Source organism: Astyanax mexicanus, chromosome 13 (assembly GCF_023375975.1).
Source record: "Astyanax mexicanus isolate ESR-SI-001 chromosome 13, AstMex3_surface, whole genome shotgun sequence".
Classification (NCBI taxonomy): domain Eukaryota; kingdom Metazoa; phylum Chordata; class Actinopteri; order Characiformes; family Acestrorhamphidae; genus Astyanax; species Astyanax mexicanus.
This window is the reverse complement of record NC_064420.1, coordinates 31,210,752-31,224,887: the sequence shown is the minus strand read 5'-3', so window position 1 is coordinate 31,224,887 and position 14,136 is coordinate 31,210,752. Positions and strand designations below refer to the sequence as shown.

Below are 14,136 nucleotides of genomic sequence, written 5' to 3'. Positions count from 1 at the left end.
ATATCAACTTTGTTTCAACTTCAATATGACCTTAATAAATCACTGAATGCCCAATATTGGCATTAACATTATGTCCACTCATTATGATTGTAAGTAATCTGTATCAAAAGCGATTGATTATACCACAGTTAGTTCCGACCCTGCAATGTAATTGGTTGAGAGGCGTTCTATGAGTGACATTATCAGCTGGTAATGCACTGAAACCGAAGCACTCCATGTATTACTCTGTACTACATACAGATAACCTAGCAACGATGCAGCGCTTACAAGCCAAATAGTGCAGCTACAAACAGAGCAGCAATGGAACTGTTTTAACTCTTGTGTGGTGTTTTGGGTCTGTGGGACCCGTTTTCATTTTTCATCAAATGATTATAAAAAAATATTTTTTCTAACTCAAACTCATTGGCATTGGCTCATTTTTTGTGAAAAACATATATAAAAACACATTTTCGATAAACACACACTGTACACCCCCCCCCCCCCCCCGCCCCTAACCATTTACATTACATACAGTATGTTTGGCCAAGGGCTAATAAACATTGCTTCATTTGTAAATTTGAAACTAAACACATTCACAGGGAACTGTGGTATAATTGCAGGTATAATCGAGGTTTGTGCTATAACGTGTAATATTGGCACTGCTGTGCTGATCTACTCCCTGTTGGTTTCGTTTTATTTCATTTTATTTCTTTGCTTATCAAGCCTCTCATCAAGTTTTACAGATCCTGTTAGCGCTTTCACGTATTTAAACAAACAAAAACAAAAACAATCCCCTTCTCCACACCTGTACACTCTTGTCAGCAGTGAGGCAGCAGCAGTAGCAGCAGTGCTGGCATGTGTTATTGTAAGGTACACTAGAGAGTACAGGCGCGAGCAGCAGGAGCTGCAGCAGCAGGGCCATTTATGAACATGTCATGCAAGATGATAACCTGTGGCCATGCATATGCATGAGAGAACGTGTTAATGGGCAAACTGCATGTAGGACTCTGTGTTCATGCAAATGTGCGTGCATTCCTGTGATTAGCGGCAGCGAAATAAAACAAGGACAAGCTTCTGAACTGTGGTGCAACACCTGCCCCAACGCATCATGTCACGCAACCAGCGTTATGCTGTATAGTGTGAGGTCTTTGGAAGGTTACAGGAATACCTGGTTACAGACTTCAAGGAATTAATGGCTGCAGATGTTCTTTGTCAATTTAACCCTGTAACTGCTCTGACTACAGGATTATTAGTCTATGTGACCAATATTATATATTATCCTTATATTATATTATATTTTATCAGAAAAAAAAATCGTATTAGTAGGAATTAATACCCGCTGATGCAAGTTTTAGGACATCACAAAACATGTTTGACTTCTTCAGGTAAGAATGGAAGATGCTAGGCTAACATTGCTAACAAACACTGGATCTACTGTGGACCATCACCTACCTTAAAGTATACACTCAAATAAATATCTTTAATTCTGCTCAAAACATTTTAGGGCAGATACTTTCAGTGACCAGAAATAATTAGAACCACTTTGAATATGTTCACACTACCAGGTTGACTCAAATCCATTTTTAATGGGGCTAAAATAATCAGATCTTTAACTGTGGCACTAGATCAGATACATATCCATCTTGTGGAAATGCAACATAAATATGAACTAAGAGAACAGATTTTATGTGTTTTTTTCACGCAAAAATTAATTACTGATTCAGAATCATGGTTTAATAAATGACAAAAACCATGAATCATGAATAATGTATAGCTTGTTGTATACTAATGCACAAAAAACATGACGTTTTTGGCTTGTTTTGCTTATGAAATTAGCAATAATCTCCAAAGATGGAGATGGATACCATCATGCCATTGATGAACAAGAGGAACATATAGCAAATTATGATGGTTAAGACAAAGATTCTAAAATGATAAGCAGCAATAAAATTAATAAAATAATATGAAAACAATGAAAAGTAAAACAATAAAAAGAAAAGAGAAAATAGTAAAATATGAGAAAAAAAATATATACATATATAAATAAATATGATTAAAAAAACGGAAAAAGGTGAAGAAAATAAATTAAAAAAACTATTACAAATAGAACCAAAAGCAATTTTGTTATATCTGCAAATGGCAATTTTAATAAAGAAGAAATGTCTATAACTAAACAAAAAAAGAAAACTATAGAATATAAGTAAAAATATATAAAAATATACATAATAAAAAATGTTAAAGAAAAAAGGTGAAGAAAATAAATAAAAAAATAAAGTTAAAACAATTACAAATAGAACTAAAATAATTAGAAAGCAACTTGTTAATATCTGCAAAATAGCAGCGTTAATAAAGAAGAAATGTCTAGAAAATATGAGAAAACTATAAAATCGAAAAAAAAAAACCATATATAAACATAAATAAAAATATACCTAATAATAAAAAAGGAAAAAGATATAGAAAAAAAATACAAAAAATAAAAACAATTACAAATAAAACTAAAATAATAAGAAAGCACCATTTTAATACAGGATTTTTTGTTTTTCCTTTTGAAGTTAAATGTTTTTTTGCATGACAGAAACGATAAATACTGTATATCTTGGCTGTTTGACTACATATGTGGTAAGCAGTAAATCATCTTATTTGCTGAACTATTCCTTTAAAATTAAAAACTAATGTATTTTTGCTTTATTACATTGTATATTACATCAACGTTAACACAGTAGCAAATTCTTAGCCAATTTTAATGAAACCTTCTTGGTTTTGCAAACATAATCATTGAGTGGAGCCTGGCCATATTGATTAAAATGTGTGGATCCACATACAGGCCCATGAATTGTAATGAGTTTAAAGAGTGAAATGTTTAAGGCATGTAAGGAAACATGGCTGCAGAGCTCTATAACTGACCCTGATGCTATTGGATATGGCCGTAAATCTCGGCCTCGTAAACTTCATGGAATGCTTGACCGTGAAATGAGAAACGAGAGTGTAAAGTACCAGAGCTGCTATAAGAGCTGCTTGACTGAGCCATTTCAGCATATACTGGATAGTACACTGGAAAAGTACACTCTAGCATGGTATAGATGAACCTGACAAGGTCAATGTGACAGACCAAATTAAATTCATCAGATTTTGTGAGGAAAAAAAAAAAAGAATTTTGAAATGAAAATTATAGGCAAACATTTGGGCATCATCCATGGAGGTACAACGTAAGCAAATGTATATGAATATATTGTACACCTATTGTTACACAGATAAAACAAATCTGTATTCTTTGTTACGCAACACACCGTCTATACAGTTCTATTAAAAACTACTAAATAATATAATATATAATATAAAAATATTCTTTCTGCTTTTGGGAAACAGGCCCAGATTGAAATCCATTTAATTTATTAATCAATTCAACTCAATCTTTATCAGAATTTGCAGTGTATATCCGTATGTCTGACTTGCTTATTTACACAATTGCATCAAAATGTTTGTTAGTATGTTTATTGCTATTGACTATTTCTTTTAGTATGTTCAGTTTGGTCTCTACTATTTGTTTTCCACATTAAAGCAATAGTTTGCACAGCTCATTTTAATGTCTTTTTAAAATAGTCTTCATTATAGCCTCTGTTTGGCTCCATAATGGTCAATCTGCTGTCGAAATGGATATAAACAGGCTAATTATTTATGTTTTACTGGTTTAAACCTTTCGCCAAATGATGAACTGCACACATACGTATGTGTAAAATGGATCAGTGTGTAGAATCAGTATTTTTAGTTTTATTTCTGAAGAGATCATACAGATCTTGTTGGATGCACTATGTTTTTTGGAGAGTGTAGATTCGATTGGTATCTACAATCTATGAGTTTTAGGCCATGTTGAAAGATTTTTATTTTTGACTTTTAATTTAAAACAGCCATGTGTTACTATGTAAAAACAGCCACTATGTAAATAACAGCTGTATTAACTGTAGATTAACCTCAAACCTCATTAATCTGTTCTGATTCTGTTCTCAGATCAGACTAGACTATCTTGACCTGTATCTATCTGGGACGTTTTTATCTTTTATTTTGTTGGGCTGCTGATGTTGTGCCAAGTTTTGACTCCCCACCAGAAATGTCAGTTTCACACTCACAAATTCTGGCAGGGAGTTTGAATTCAGTACGACACAAGTGCATCCAATCTACTACAAATCATATACTCCATATTTATCCTTTATTTTCATAAAACCTGACAGTGCGCCCTATGATCCGGTGGGAGCAGTAAAGCCACTTCTCTAAAGTACAGCGTTATAAAGGAGTTTTAGAGAAGTTTCTCCAGCACTGAGGCTGGAGCGGTATTAGAATTAGACGCTAACCACAGCGCTAGCTCTTTCGTTCTTCAAAGGTGAGTAGACCTGCTAAATTTGTTTCGTACTACTGTCACTTAAAATACACTTTATAACCCGGTGCGCCTTATGTATGAAAATAGACCAAAAAAAAAGACGTTCATTGATAGTGTGCCATCTAATATGGTGCCCCGTATAGTCCATAAAATACGGTAAGTGCCTCATATCTGACTATAGCCCTATCTGGACGGGATTCGCTTCTCAGGGGGTCCTGGGGTAATTTTATCTTTTATGGGGGGACTTTTTGATTTTATTCCCGTCAGGAACGACCATGTATGTGTTTTTCTCAGACGTCCTCTGAGAAACTTGCCGGCTGAATTATCTAATGTTTTTCGCTCTGTGGTCCTCTGGTAATTTTATTCTCGTCCGGATACACATGTCTGAGTTTTATCACCTCGCATTTAACCACATTTTGGGTGTGCATTTCCATGAAGATCCACATAAACACAACAGCAAGTGGAAATGGAGGAGCTACTGAACATGATGTCACCTGACAGAGAAAAAAACTAAATAAAAAAAAGCCAAAAAACTCACTGTTTTTTTTCAATTCCAGTCCAGAGGCAAATGTTTTATCACTCAATAGAAGTGTGAAAATATTTTTCCCAGACGACCCCCTGAAAAACTTTTGAGTTACTTTAGATTTGTTTAAGCTACTGCCAAATACAGGCTATAACAAAAAGACACTGTAAAAGACCAAACCTAAGCAATCAAAATTTGACAGCAAATCAATTCGTTTTTGCTTCAACATGTAATGTGATCTGAGCTGCATTCTGAATTCTGAGCGTGCACGATGCTGACGATACACTAAGTAAGCACAAGGTTTTGCTTAACATGATGCGTTGAGGTCTTAATGCTGAGCCACTTAAAAACGACACGCGCAAACAAAGCAGGGCGACGTGTTGGCATGTTTGTCTACACAGGACAAATCTGTCTTACCTCAGCTCCTGTCCTACAGTCTCGGTGGGAGCTGTGGAAAAAGAAAACAGAGACAATGAGGAGCGTGAAAAAAAAAAAATCTAAGCAGAAAAAAGCCTGAGTGCAAATAACCACAAGGAACTACAATCAATAACTCAGGAACGCGTAGAGATCCCTGGAGAGCACATGCAGAAACATACATGACTGCATTAGCAGAGAAAAACACACACACACATACATATACACACACACACACGCTGCCAGAACAACTGATTCAGCCAAAACACCCCAGCTTGATGAGGCCTAAAGTGCGCAGCTCTATGCAGCCTTCAGCACGAAACCAGTGATTAATTGTTGCAGTGGAATTAAAAGCGAGAAAAAAAAAAAAAAAACAACATCAAATCCGAAGGAAAAAAAAATAAAAAATGTGGAATCAGCTGTAAACATAGCGTTTTTCTTTATCAATACCTCTAAGAGTCACACTTACACTAAACATGAGTAGCAGCAGAATTACAAAAAACGAAAAAGCAGCATTATGTAGGTCTTCAGATTAAAACAGAGCTTTTAAAGCTTTTCATTAAGACGTTTTTTGATACCGCCAACAGCTCACAGCGAGACAAGCGGGATTTCAAAGCCCAGCATCATTTCACATTGTTCGCTGCTCGCTGCTGTACTATTGCATTTCTGTATCTTTCGTCATGCTATCTCTCCTCCTGCGTCGCGCCCTGCGCTCGGCCGTAAATCCTTCACCCACCCGTCTCAGCTTCACCCGGACAACAGCGGCCTGAGTCTAGAAGGTCAGCAGGCAGGAGCGCTTTGAATGGAGCTGAAAAGTGATGCTTAGCTGACCTGCAGAAATGATGTTTAGCTGAGCGGCGGAAATGATGACTCTAGAGCAGGAAAGAATGAGAGATTTGCAGGAAGAGAGAGAGATAAAGAGAGAGAGGGGTAAAAAAAAGGATACTTACTTCTTCCTCCCTTGGACCGTGTACGTGTCCGCTTGTCATCAATATCCAAACTCATCTGTCACAGCAAGAGAAAGACAGAGTCAGAAGACCTTCATATTCTCTCTCTCTCTCTCTCTCTCTCTCTCTCTCACACACACACACACACAAACAGCTATCCACTGAATTGTGTAATACTGAAAAAGTAATAAACTGACTCACACTGATGAATATTAATAATAATAATACCGCTCTGCCTACACTTAAATCTAACACCAACTGTAAATTAAATAACAAAAGGAAATCTCTTGACTATATTTATGTCCCTTTGAGAACATATTGAAACACAGTCAGATAAACATAATAAAATGCAGATAAACAGTCAAACATGTAAAGCTGTTGTCAGTTGAGGTAAAATACAAACATTCAAGTAAACCTACACTGCTATAGAAATGAATGGCAAAATGATATTGGTCTAAGGTGCTGCCACTATTCTAGGTAGATCGCAGGTTCGAATCCTGGTCATGCAGATTGTCATCATATGCCAGAGCCCTGAGAGAGCACAATTGGCCTTTCTTTCTTTCTGGGTAGGTAAATGGCGCTCTTTCACCCCATCACTTTTAGGGTGATGTCAATCAGCACAAGGCGTCTGTGAGCTGATGTATCAGAACCAAGTTGCTGCGCTTTCCTCTAAACGCGCTGTGATGCTACTTAGCAATGCTGCATCAGCAGCAGTTCAAAAAGAGGTGGTGGCTGACTTCACATGTATTGGAGGAAACTAAACTGCTTTACAAAGGGACAGAGATACTCACACTTCTATAAAAGTGAAAAGAAAAACTACACTCTTACAGCCATAAAACGAACCATTTTAGTTTTAGAATTGAAAGAGAAGATACACTGCAGTGAATCTGAAGTAAAAGGACAAAATACTCACAAACTCAAGCTACCACGCTTTAGAAGTCCAAACAGACAAAACTACACAGCTATAGAAACTGAAAGGAAAGACTACAGACAGAAGCAAAACTACACTGCTACAAAAGTACAATTAAATGCTTTAGAAGTAAAGGGACTGTGCTGTGCTGCTATTGTGCGCTAAGTAAACTAACAAATTACAGCTATTAAAAAAGTGAAACCATCTCTGCTATAGAACTGAATGCAACTGCTAAAGAAGTGAAAGGACAATTACACTGATAGAGAACTGACAGAAACTGCTGCACAGAACTGAAAGAACAATCTACAGTCCTATTAAACTGCTGTAGAAATAAAATGTCAAACTAAACTGCTCCTGAAATCAATGGAAAAACTACACAGCTATAGAAGTGAAAACTAAAATGCCTTTTTTGGATTTACGGGAGCTGGAAAGGGAGAGAAAAACAAAGTGCACTTCTATTAAAGTGATAAAAAGGAAACTCTTAACTGAAAAATACAAAAGGGAATATAATATGTATACTCAGTAAAAGAAGTGAAAGAAAAAAAATATATATATATATATCTATAGAACTGAATGAACTGAAAAAGTGAAAGGTAAACAAGTACACGTGCAGAAGAGAATGTTAAAAAGGTTAGAACACACTCCTACGGAAGCGAAACAATGAACTCCGCTCTTGAGGTGAAGCGGAAATAAACGACACTCCAAAAAATGTACACCACATTCACTCTCCTTCTGTCTTTCCCACTCTCCATCGCTTCATCACCCTGCAATTTGCTGCACCTGAACAATCAATATGATTAGCTGGCGCTTTTTGGGGGGAGGGGGGGTGTAGTGCAGGGCATCTGCGGTGGGGAAAAAAAAAAAAAGGCCCATTTGTGACCGAGGCCCCATGGGATGCGTGAGTGGTAATTATAACAGTAATAATAAGCACAGGGCTAACAATAATACAAACACAGTCACTCCAAATCACTGTAATTCCTCTCGCACAAGGGCTGGTGCGCTGCCTCGCACGCTAGACTGGCGCTTTCTGGCACAAAGGAGCAGGTGTCAAACCCTGTTCCATACACACACATATATACACACACACACACACACACACACACACACATAGTGGTACTAAAATGAGCTCACTCTAAAGCTATTGGCTGTTTTTAAAGCACAATGGCACCATTAGCCTTGATTACCCGACTGCAGTGCAAATCGAATGGCCTTCATACAAATACCCCCCAAACCCCATCCCAAAAAACTCCCATCATCCACTGACCCTCAGTCTGAACTCCACTTAGCATCTTTGTTGGAAGAAGGCCCCCAAACCTGGCAGGAGCACACTGGAGTTTCTCTTTCCCTCTATATCTCCCTTTCTCTCTGCCAGAGGCGCTTCCTGATGATAGTTGACTTCTTTACAGTGTGAAAGGAACTGCTATAGAAGCAAAAGGAAATAATGCACTACTACAGAAGTGAAAGGACAAATTATTCTACTATAGAAATAAAAGGATAACCTATCGTGCTACAAAACTGAAAGGAGCTACATACACGCACAGCTCTATAAGTGAAAAGAAAAGCTACATTCTATTGAAGTGAAAAACTATTCCACTATAGAAGTGAAAGAAAAACTACATTGCGAAAAACAGTTCTGTTATAGAAGTGACAGAATAAAGTGAATGAAGTAAAAGGGAAAAGTACATTTTTATAGATATGAAAGAAGAAAAAAACTGCACTGCTATAGAACTGAAAAGACCTGCTAAAGAACTGAAATAAAACGCAACTCTGCTATAGAAGCTGAACTGCTATAGAAACTGCTATAAAAGTGAAAGAAAAAATGTAACTGCTTTAGAACTGTGAGGAACTGCTATAAAAGTGAAATAAAAAATGTAACTGCTTTAGAACTGTGAGGAACTGCTATAAAAGTGAAAGAAAAAATTAACTGCTTTAGAACTGTGAGGAACTGATATAAAAGTGAAATAAAAAATGTAACTGCTGTAGAACTGTGAGGAACTGCTATAAAAGTGAAATAAAAAATGTAACTGCTTTAGAACTATGAGGAACTGCTATAAAAGTGAAAGAAAAAATTAACTGCTTTAGAACTATGAGGAACTGCTATAGAAGTGAAAGAAAAAAATGTAACTGCTTTAGAACTATGAGGAACTGCTATAAAAGTGAAAGAAAAAAATTAACTGCTTTAGAACTGTGAGGGGAAATGCTATAAAAGTGAAAGGAAAAAAGACACTGATTTAGAAATAAGAGTAACTACTGTAAAAGCGAAAGGAAAAAATGCCACTGCTTTAGAACTGAGATGAACTGCTATAAAAGTGAAAGGAAACACGAAAATGCTTTAGAACTGAGAGGAAGTGCTATAAAAGTGAAAGGAAAAATGACACTGCTGTATTCGTGAAAAGAGAAATGTACATTTCCAGTACAGTACAGTACAGTTAAATGAGAAACTACATAGCTACTAAAGCAAAAAAAAAAGAAGGAAAATCAAGTTTGCTATTGAGGTGAAAGGAAAAATAATACACATATGTATTATTATTATTATAGAAGTAACAGAACAAAATACACCACTATAGAAATGCAAAAAGAAAAGGACAAACTACACTGCTATAGAAGTGAAAGGAACTGCTATAGAAATAAGAGGATAAACTTCACTTCTATAGATGTGAAAGGAAAAAAAAAGTCTAAAGTTAAGGCAGAATGGCACCATTAGCCTTGATTACCCGACTGCAGTGCAAATCGAATGGCCTTCATACAAATACCCCCCAAACCCCATCCCAAAAAACTCCCATCATCCACTGACCCTCAGTCTGAACTCCACTTAGCATCTTTGTTGGAAGAAGGCCCCCAAACCTGGCAGGAGCACACTGGAGTTAAACACACTCTCTTTTTCACTCTCTTTCTCCTATTTACCCCCCTCCTCCCTCCCTCTCTCTCTCTCTATCTCTCTTCATTACTCTATCTCTCTCCCTCTCTCTCTTTCTCTCTGGCAGAGGCGCTTCCTGTCCATAGTTGACTTTTTCACAGCGTGGGATAAATGAGGACGTTGTGGGAGCTGTGGGCGTGGGGATAAAAAGTTGGTTGTGTTTGTGAGAGAGGGTGTGTGTGTGTGTGTGTGTGTGTGTTAGGGAGGGGGTGTGTTGCTTGTATCCGGGCGTACAGGTGCCATCTCGCTTCCTTTTTTTTCCACACACACAAATGTGCTCTCGTTGTGTGTAACAAGCCTGCTTTGTGCTCTTTGACGATCTGAGCTCGGAGGTTCTCACAGTGTCAAACACACACACTAACACACACACGTGCACAAAAAAGGACACACACACTCAACTTGCTGGCCTGTGAGAAAAGTTTGTTCACGCACATCAAAAAGGCCAGCTGACATGAGTGCTAGCATTGTGTTGTTGATGTCTGAGTTTCTCTGTGTGTGTGTGTGTGTGTGTGTGAGAGAGAGAGAGAGAGAGAGAGAGAGAGAGAGAGAGAGAGAGAGTGTGTGTGTGTGTGTGAGAGAGAGTGTGTGTTTGGGGGGCTGTCTGAGACGTTTCAGGAGCACACAGGGGGTACACAAAGGGCAGGAGGGAAAGGCAGATGAGCCCCCCCTTCATTCTTCCCCTCTTAACGATGATACTGTGCTTCTCCCTCTTTCTCTCTCTCGCTCGCTTTCTCTCCCCTCGCTCTCTCTCTCGTTCTCTCCCTTCTTTAGCTGATAGTCAACACATGAATCACGCAGGCAGTAATAGAGACCTGCATTGCTTTCATGTTTGCGTAACCATAGCTACATGCGCGTTCCTTTCAAACAGGTAAAACACATCAGAGTCCGCATCCCCCTCCTTCTTTTTTCAAATTCCACCTCATTAAATTTGTACGCTTGTGGAAAAAAGAAAAAGAAAAAGAAAAGCAAGAAGCAGCAGCCTGTGTCAGAGCGGTACCGGCTCCGCTTCACCTGCTTCTCCTCTAGATCTCTTTCAAAGCAGATATGTCTCGCTTTTTAATGTATGTTCAAACCTGTCCTCCGTCTCACACGTTACTGTAATTCTTTAATTACTGTCTTAAAACAGAGACTGTGCACTGTATGAACCACAGAACACATAACACACACACAGACACACATGAGCACTGAGAGAGTAAAGGAGACATGGAGGATGGAGAGAATAAAGCAAGTGAGTTGAGGGAGAAAAGAGAGAGATAGAGAAAATGGTAGATAGAGTGTAAGGCATAAACAAAGCTGAGGAGAAAGATGGAGAAAAGTCTGAAAGTGAGTTAGAGGCATAAAAAATAGAGACGAGAGAAAACTAAAGCTAAAAACTCTAAGAAATGGACAGAAATGGACAGAAGGAGAAATATTGAGATACAAGAGAAACAAGAAAAAACAGAGGAAGAGAGAGAAGGACATAAACAATGTAAGAGATGACAGAAAAGAAATATAGTGATGGAAAGGCCAAAAGAGAGCATAAAGAGAGCTGAAAAGAAACAATGAAGAGAAAAAGAGAGACAGTAGAAATTGGGGGGCAGAGAGAGAGAGAGAGAGAGAGAGAAGAGAATGGTAGATAGAGTGTAAGGCATAAACAAAGCTGAAGAGAAAGATGAAGAGATGCAAAAAGACTGAAATGGAGGTACAGACATAAAAAATGAGACAAGGGCAAACTAAAACAAGAAATTCTTAAGAAATGCAAAAGGAGTGAAATGTTTGTAAAAAAAATGAACAGAAAAATTTATAAATTTATAAAAATGGAAAGAAGGAGACAAGAGAAAGAGTGAGACACTGGGAGAAACAAGAAAAATGTAGAAAGATAGAGAAGAACATAAACAAAGTAAGAGATGACATAAAAAAGGAGAGTAATAGAAAGAGAAATGAGCAAGTCAGAATGAGAGACAAACAGAGCTGAACAGAAAGAGAGAAGTGAAAATAGAAAGAAAGAAATAGAGGCATAAATGAGAACTGAGAGAAGGACGAGAGATGAGAGATGACAAAAGTAAAAAGAGAGAGACGGAGGCACAGAAAAAGAGAAGAAAAATGAGAGGGAAAAAGGCACACATTGAGAGCTGAACAGAAACAGAGAGAAATAAGAGAGATAAGAGAGAGTAAATAAGTCCTAAAAAGAGAGCTAAACAAAAACAGATGAAAAAGAAAGCAAAGTGAGAGAAAAACAAGAAAGAGAGACATACAAGAACAACAAGTGAAGGACAAGAGAAGAATTAATCTAAAAGACAAAACAAGAGAGAGAAAATAAAGTTACAATAAATCCTACACAGAGAGCTAAATAAAATTAGATTTAAAAAAGAGAGTAAAGATAAAGGTAAGGAGAACGTGAGAGAGAAAATATAAAAATAGAAATATGGCGAGAGAGAGAAGAGAGAGATTGAGAAAAAAGCATTAAAAAGAGAGAAAAGGAGATAGAGATGGGACCACAGAGAACATTGAGACAAGATTGAAAAGTAAGTGAGAGAAAAGTGAGAGAAAAACAAGAAAGAGAGAAACGAGAACAGAGTGAGAGTGAGAGAGTGTGAGACAGAGAGAGAGATGGGACAGAACACTGAGACAAGATTGAGTGGAAATGAGTGAGAAAGGTGGAGAAACAAACGAGTGCAAGACATACATAAATTAATTTGAATTAAAGAGGATTACGCAGAGTGGAATAGAATAGACAGAAAGAAAGTAAGAGAGAAGGAGAAAAGAGAAAGGGATTGAGAGGGAAAGATCAGGAGAAAATGAGCGAGAAAGCGAGAGAAAGGGGGAGATAATGCATTGTATAGAATGTGTAGAATATAAACAATGTGGGTTTTTTATTGGTTAGAGTACGGGGAGGTGTGAGTGTATGTGTTTGTATGTGTGTGTGTGTGAGTGTGTGTGCCTCCCTGCAGGCTGTGTGTGCTGCAATATTAATTATGTCCCTCTGTACTCTCCGTACAGGCTGGCGGCCAGCCTGCACTCCTTCTCAGTCTCTCTCTCTCTCTCTCTCTCTCTAGCGCTCTCTTGCGCTGGTCTGACAGCTCTATGTAAATTGCTGGCTGGGGGCAATGACTCCACAAAGAAGGTCACCTCTCCTCCCCTGGTGTGAATAAATGAGCCTTTTATTCCTCTCCCCCATTTACATGAGGAGTGCCAAACCCGGCGCCACTCGGCAACTGCCGGCCCGGTGACAGGGCGAGTGACGGCTCGGAAATTACCTGCGGACAGTGACGGACAATTACAGGAGTCCGATGCCGTCGTCAAGGAGATCCGTCCAGCCCGTCTATCACAGGACAAGTGGATTTAATGGAAGCTCTCCGCGTCTGACTGACAGCCAGGGGGAGCTGTGTGTGCTTGTGTGTGTGTTTGTATGTATGTATGTGTGTGTGTGTGTGTGAGTGTGTTACCTATAAATTGATGGCTGCATGCATATACAGTATATTGCTTTTTACGTGTGTGTGTGAGAGAGAGAGAGAGAGAGAGAGAGAGAGAGAGAGAGAGAGAGAGAGAGAAAGAGAGCATGTTGTGCTACCTATAAAGTGATGGCTGTATATAATGTGTATATATATATATATATATATATATATATATATATATATATATATATATATATATATATATATATATAGTATATGGCTTTTTACACACACATACATAAATACATGTGTTTGTGGGTGAGAAAGTGTGTGGTACATATAAAATAATGCATATGCACATACAGTACATACAGTATATGTCTTTGTATGTATGTGTGTGTGTGTGTGTGTGTTTGAGTGTGTAATGCCTATAAATTGCAGTATATGGCTTTGTACACACATGAGTGTGTGTGGCCCCCCATATATGCTTTCACGCTTGTGTGTATGTGTGTGTGTGTGTGTGTGTTTCTACATCTGTATTATTTGTATGTGTATGTGTGCATGTGTCTGTGTGTACCGTTAAGAGTGGGATAAAGAAAAAAAAACTGGTGGTTTGTTTAAAATACTGTAATATTACTTTACCATTTTAGTCCACATTCTTATTTTACTTTCTGTATCTTTTATCTAATAAACAAAGCAT

At 37.8% G+C, this 14,136-nt stretch overlaps 1 protein-coding gene across 8 annotated transcripts in view; it reads right to left on the bottom strand.

Moving 5' to 3' along the window:
* myt1b (myelin transcription factor 1b) overlaps positions 1 to 14,136 on the bottom strand; it is an 83,068-nt gene that overhangs the window by 47,445 nt on the left and 21,487 nt on the right. For all 8 annotated transcript variants that reach the window (XR_007441600.1, XM_015606214.3, XM_022677332.2 and 5 more), the window contains exons 3-4: positions 6,239 to 6,293; positions 5,292 to 5,322 (exon numbers count right to left, since the gene is read on the bottom strand). Coding sequence is in view for 7 of the 8 variants with exons in the window: in XM_015606214.3 (XP_015461700.3) it covers positions 5,292 to 5,322; positions 6,239 to 6,293 (86 nt within the window). In the remaining variant the exon portion in view is untranslated. The remainder of the gene's footprint in view (positions 1 to 5,291; positions 5,323 to 6,238; positions 6,294 to 14,136) is intronic.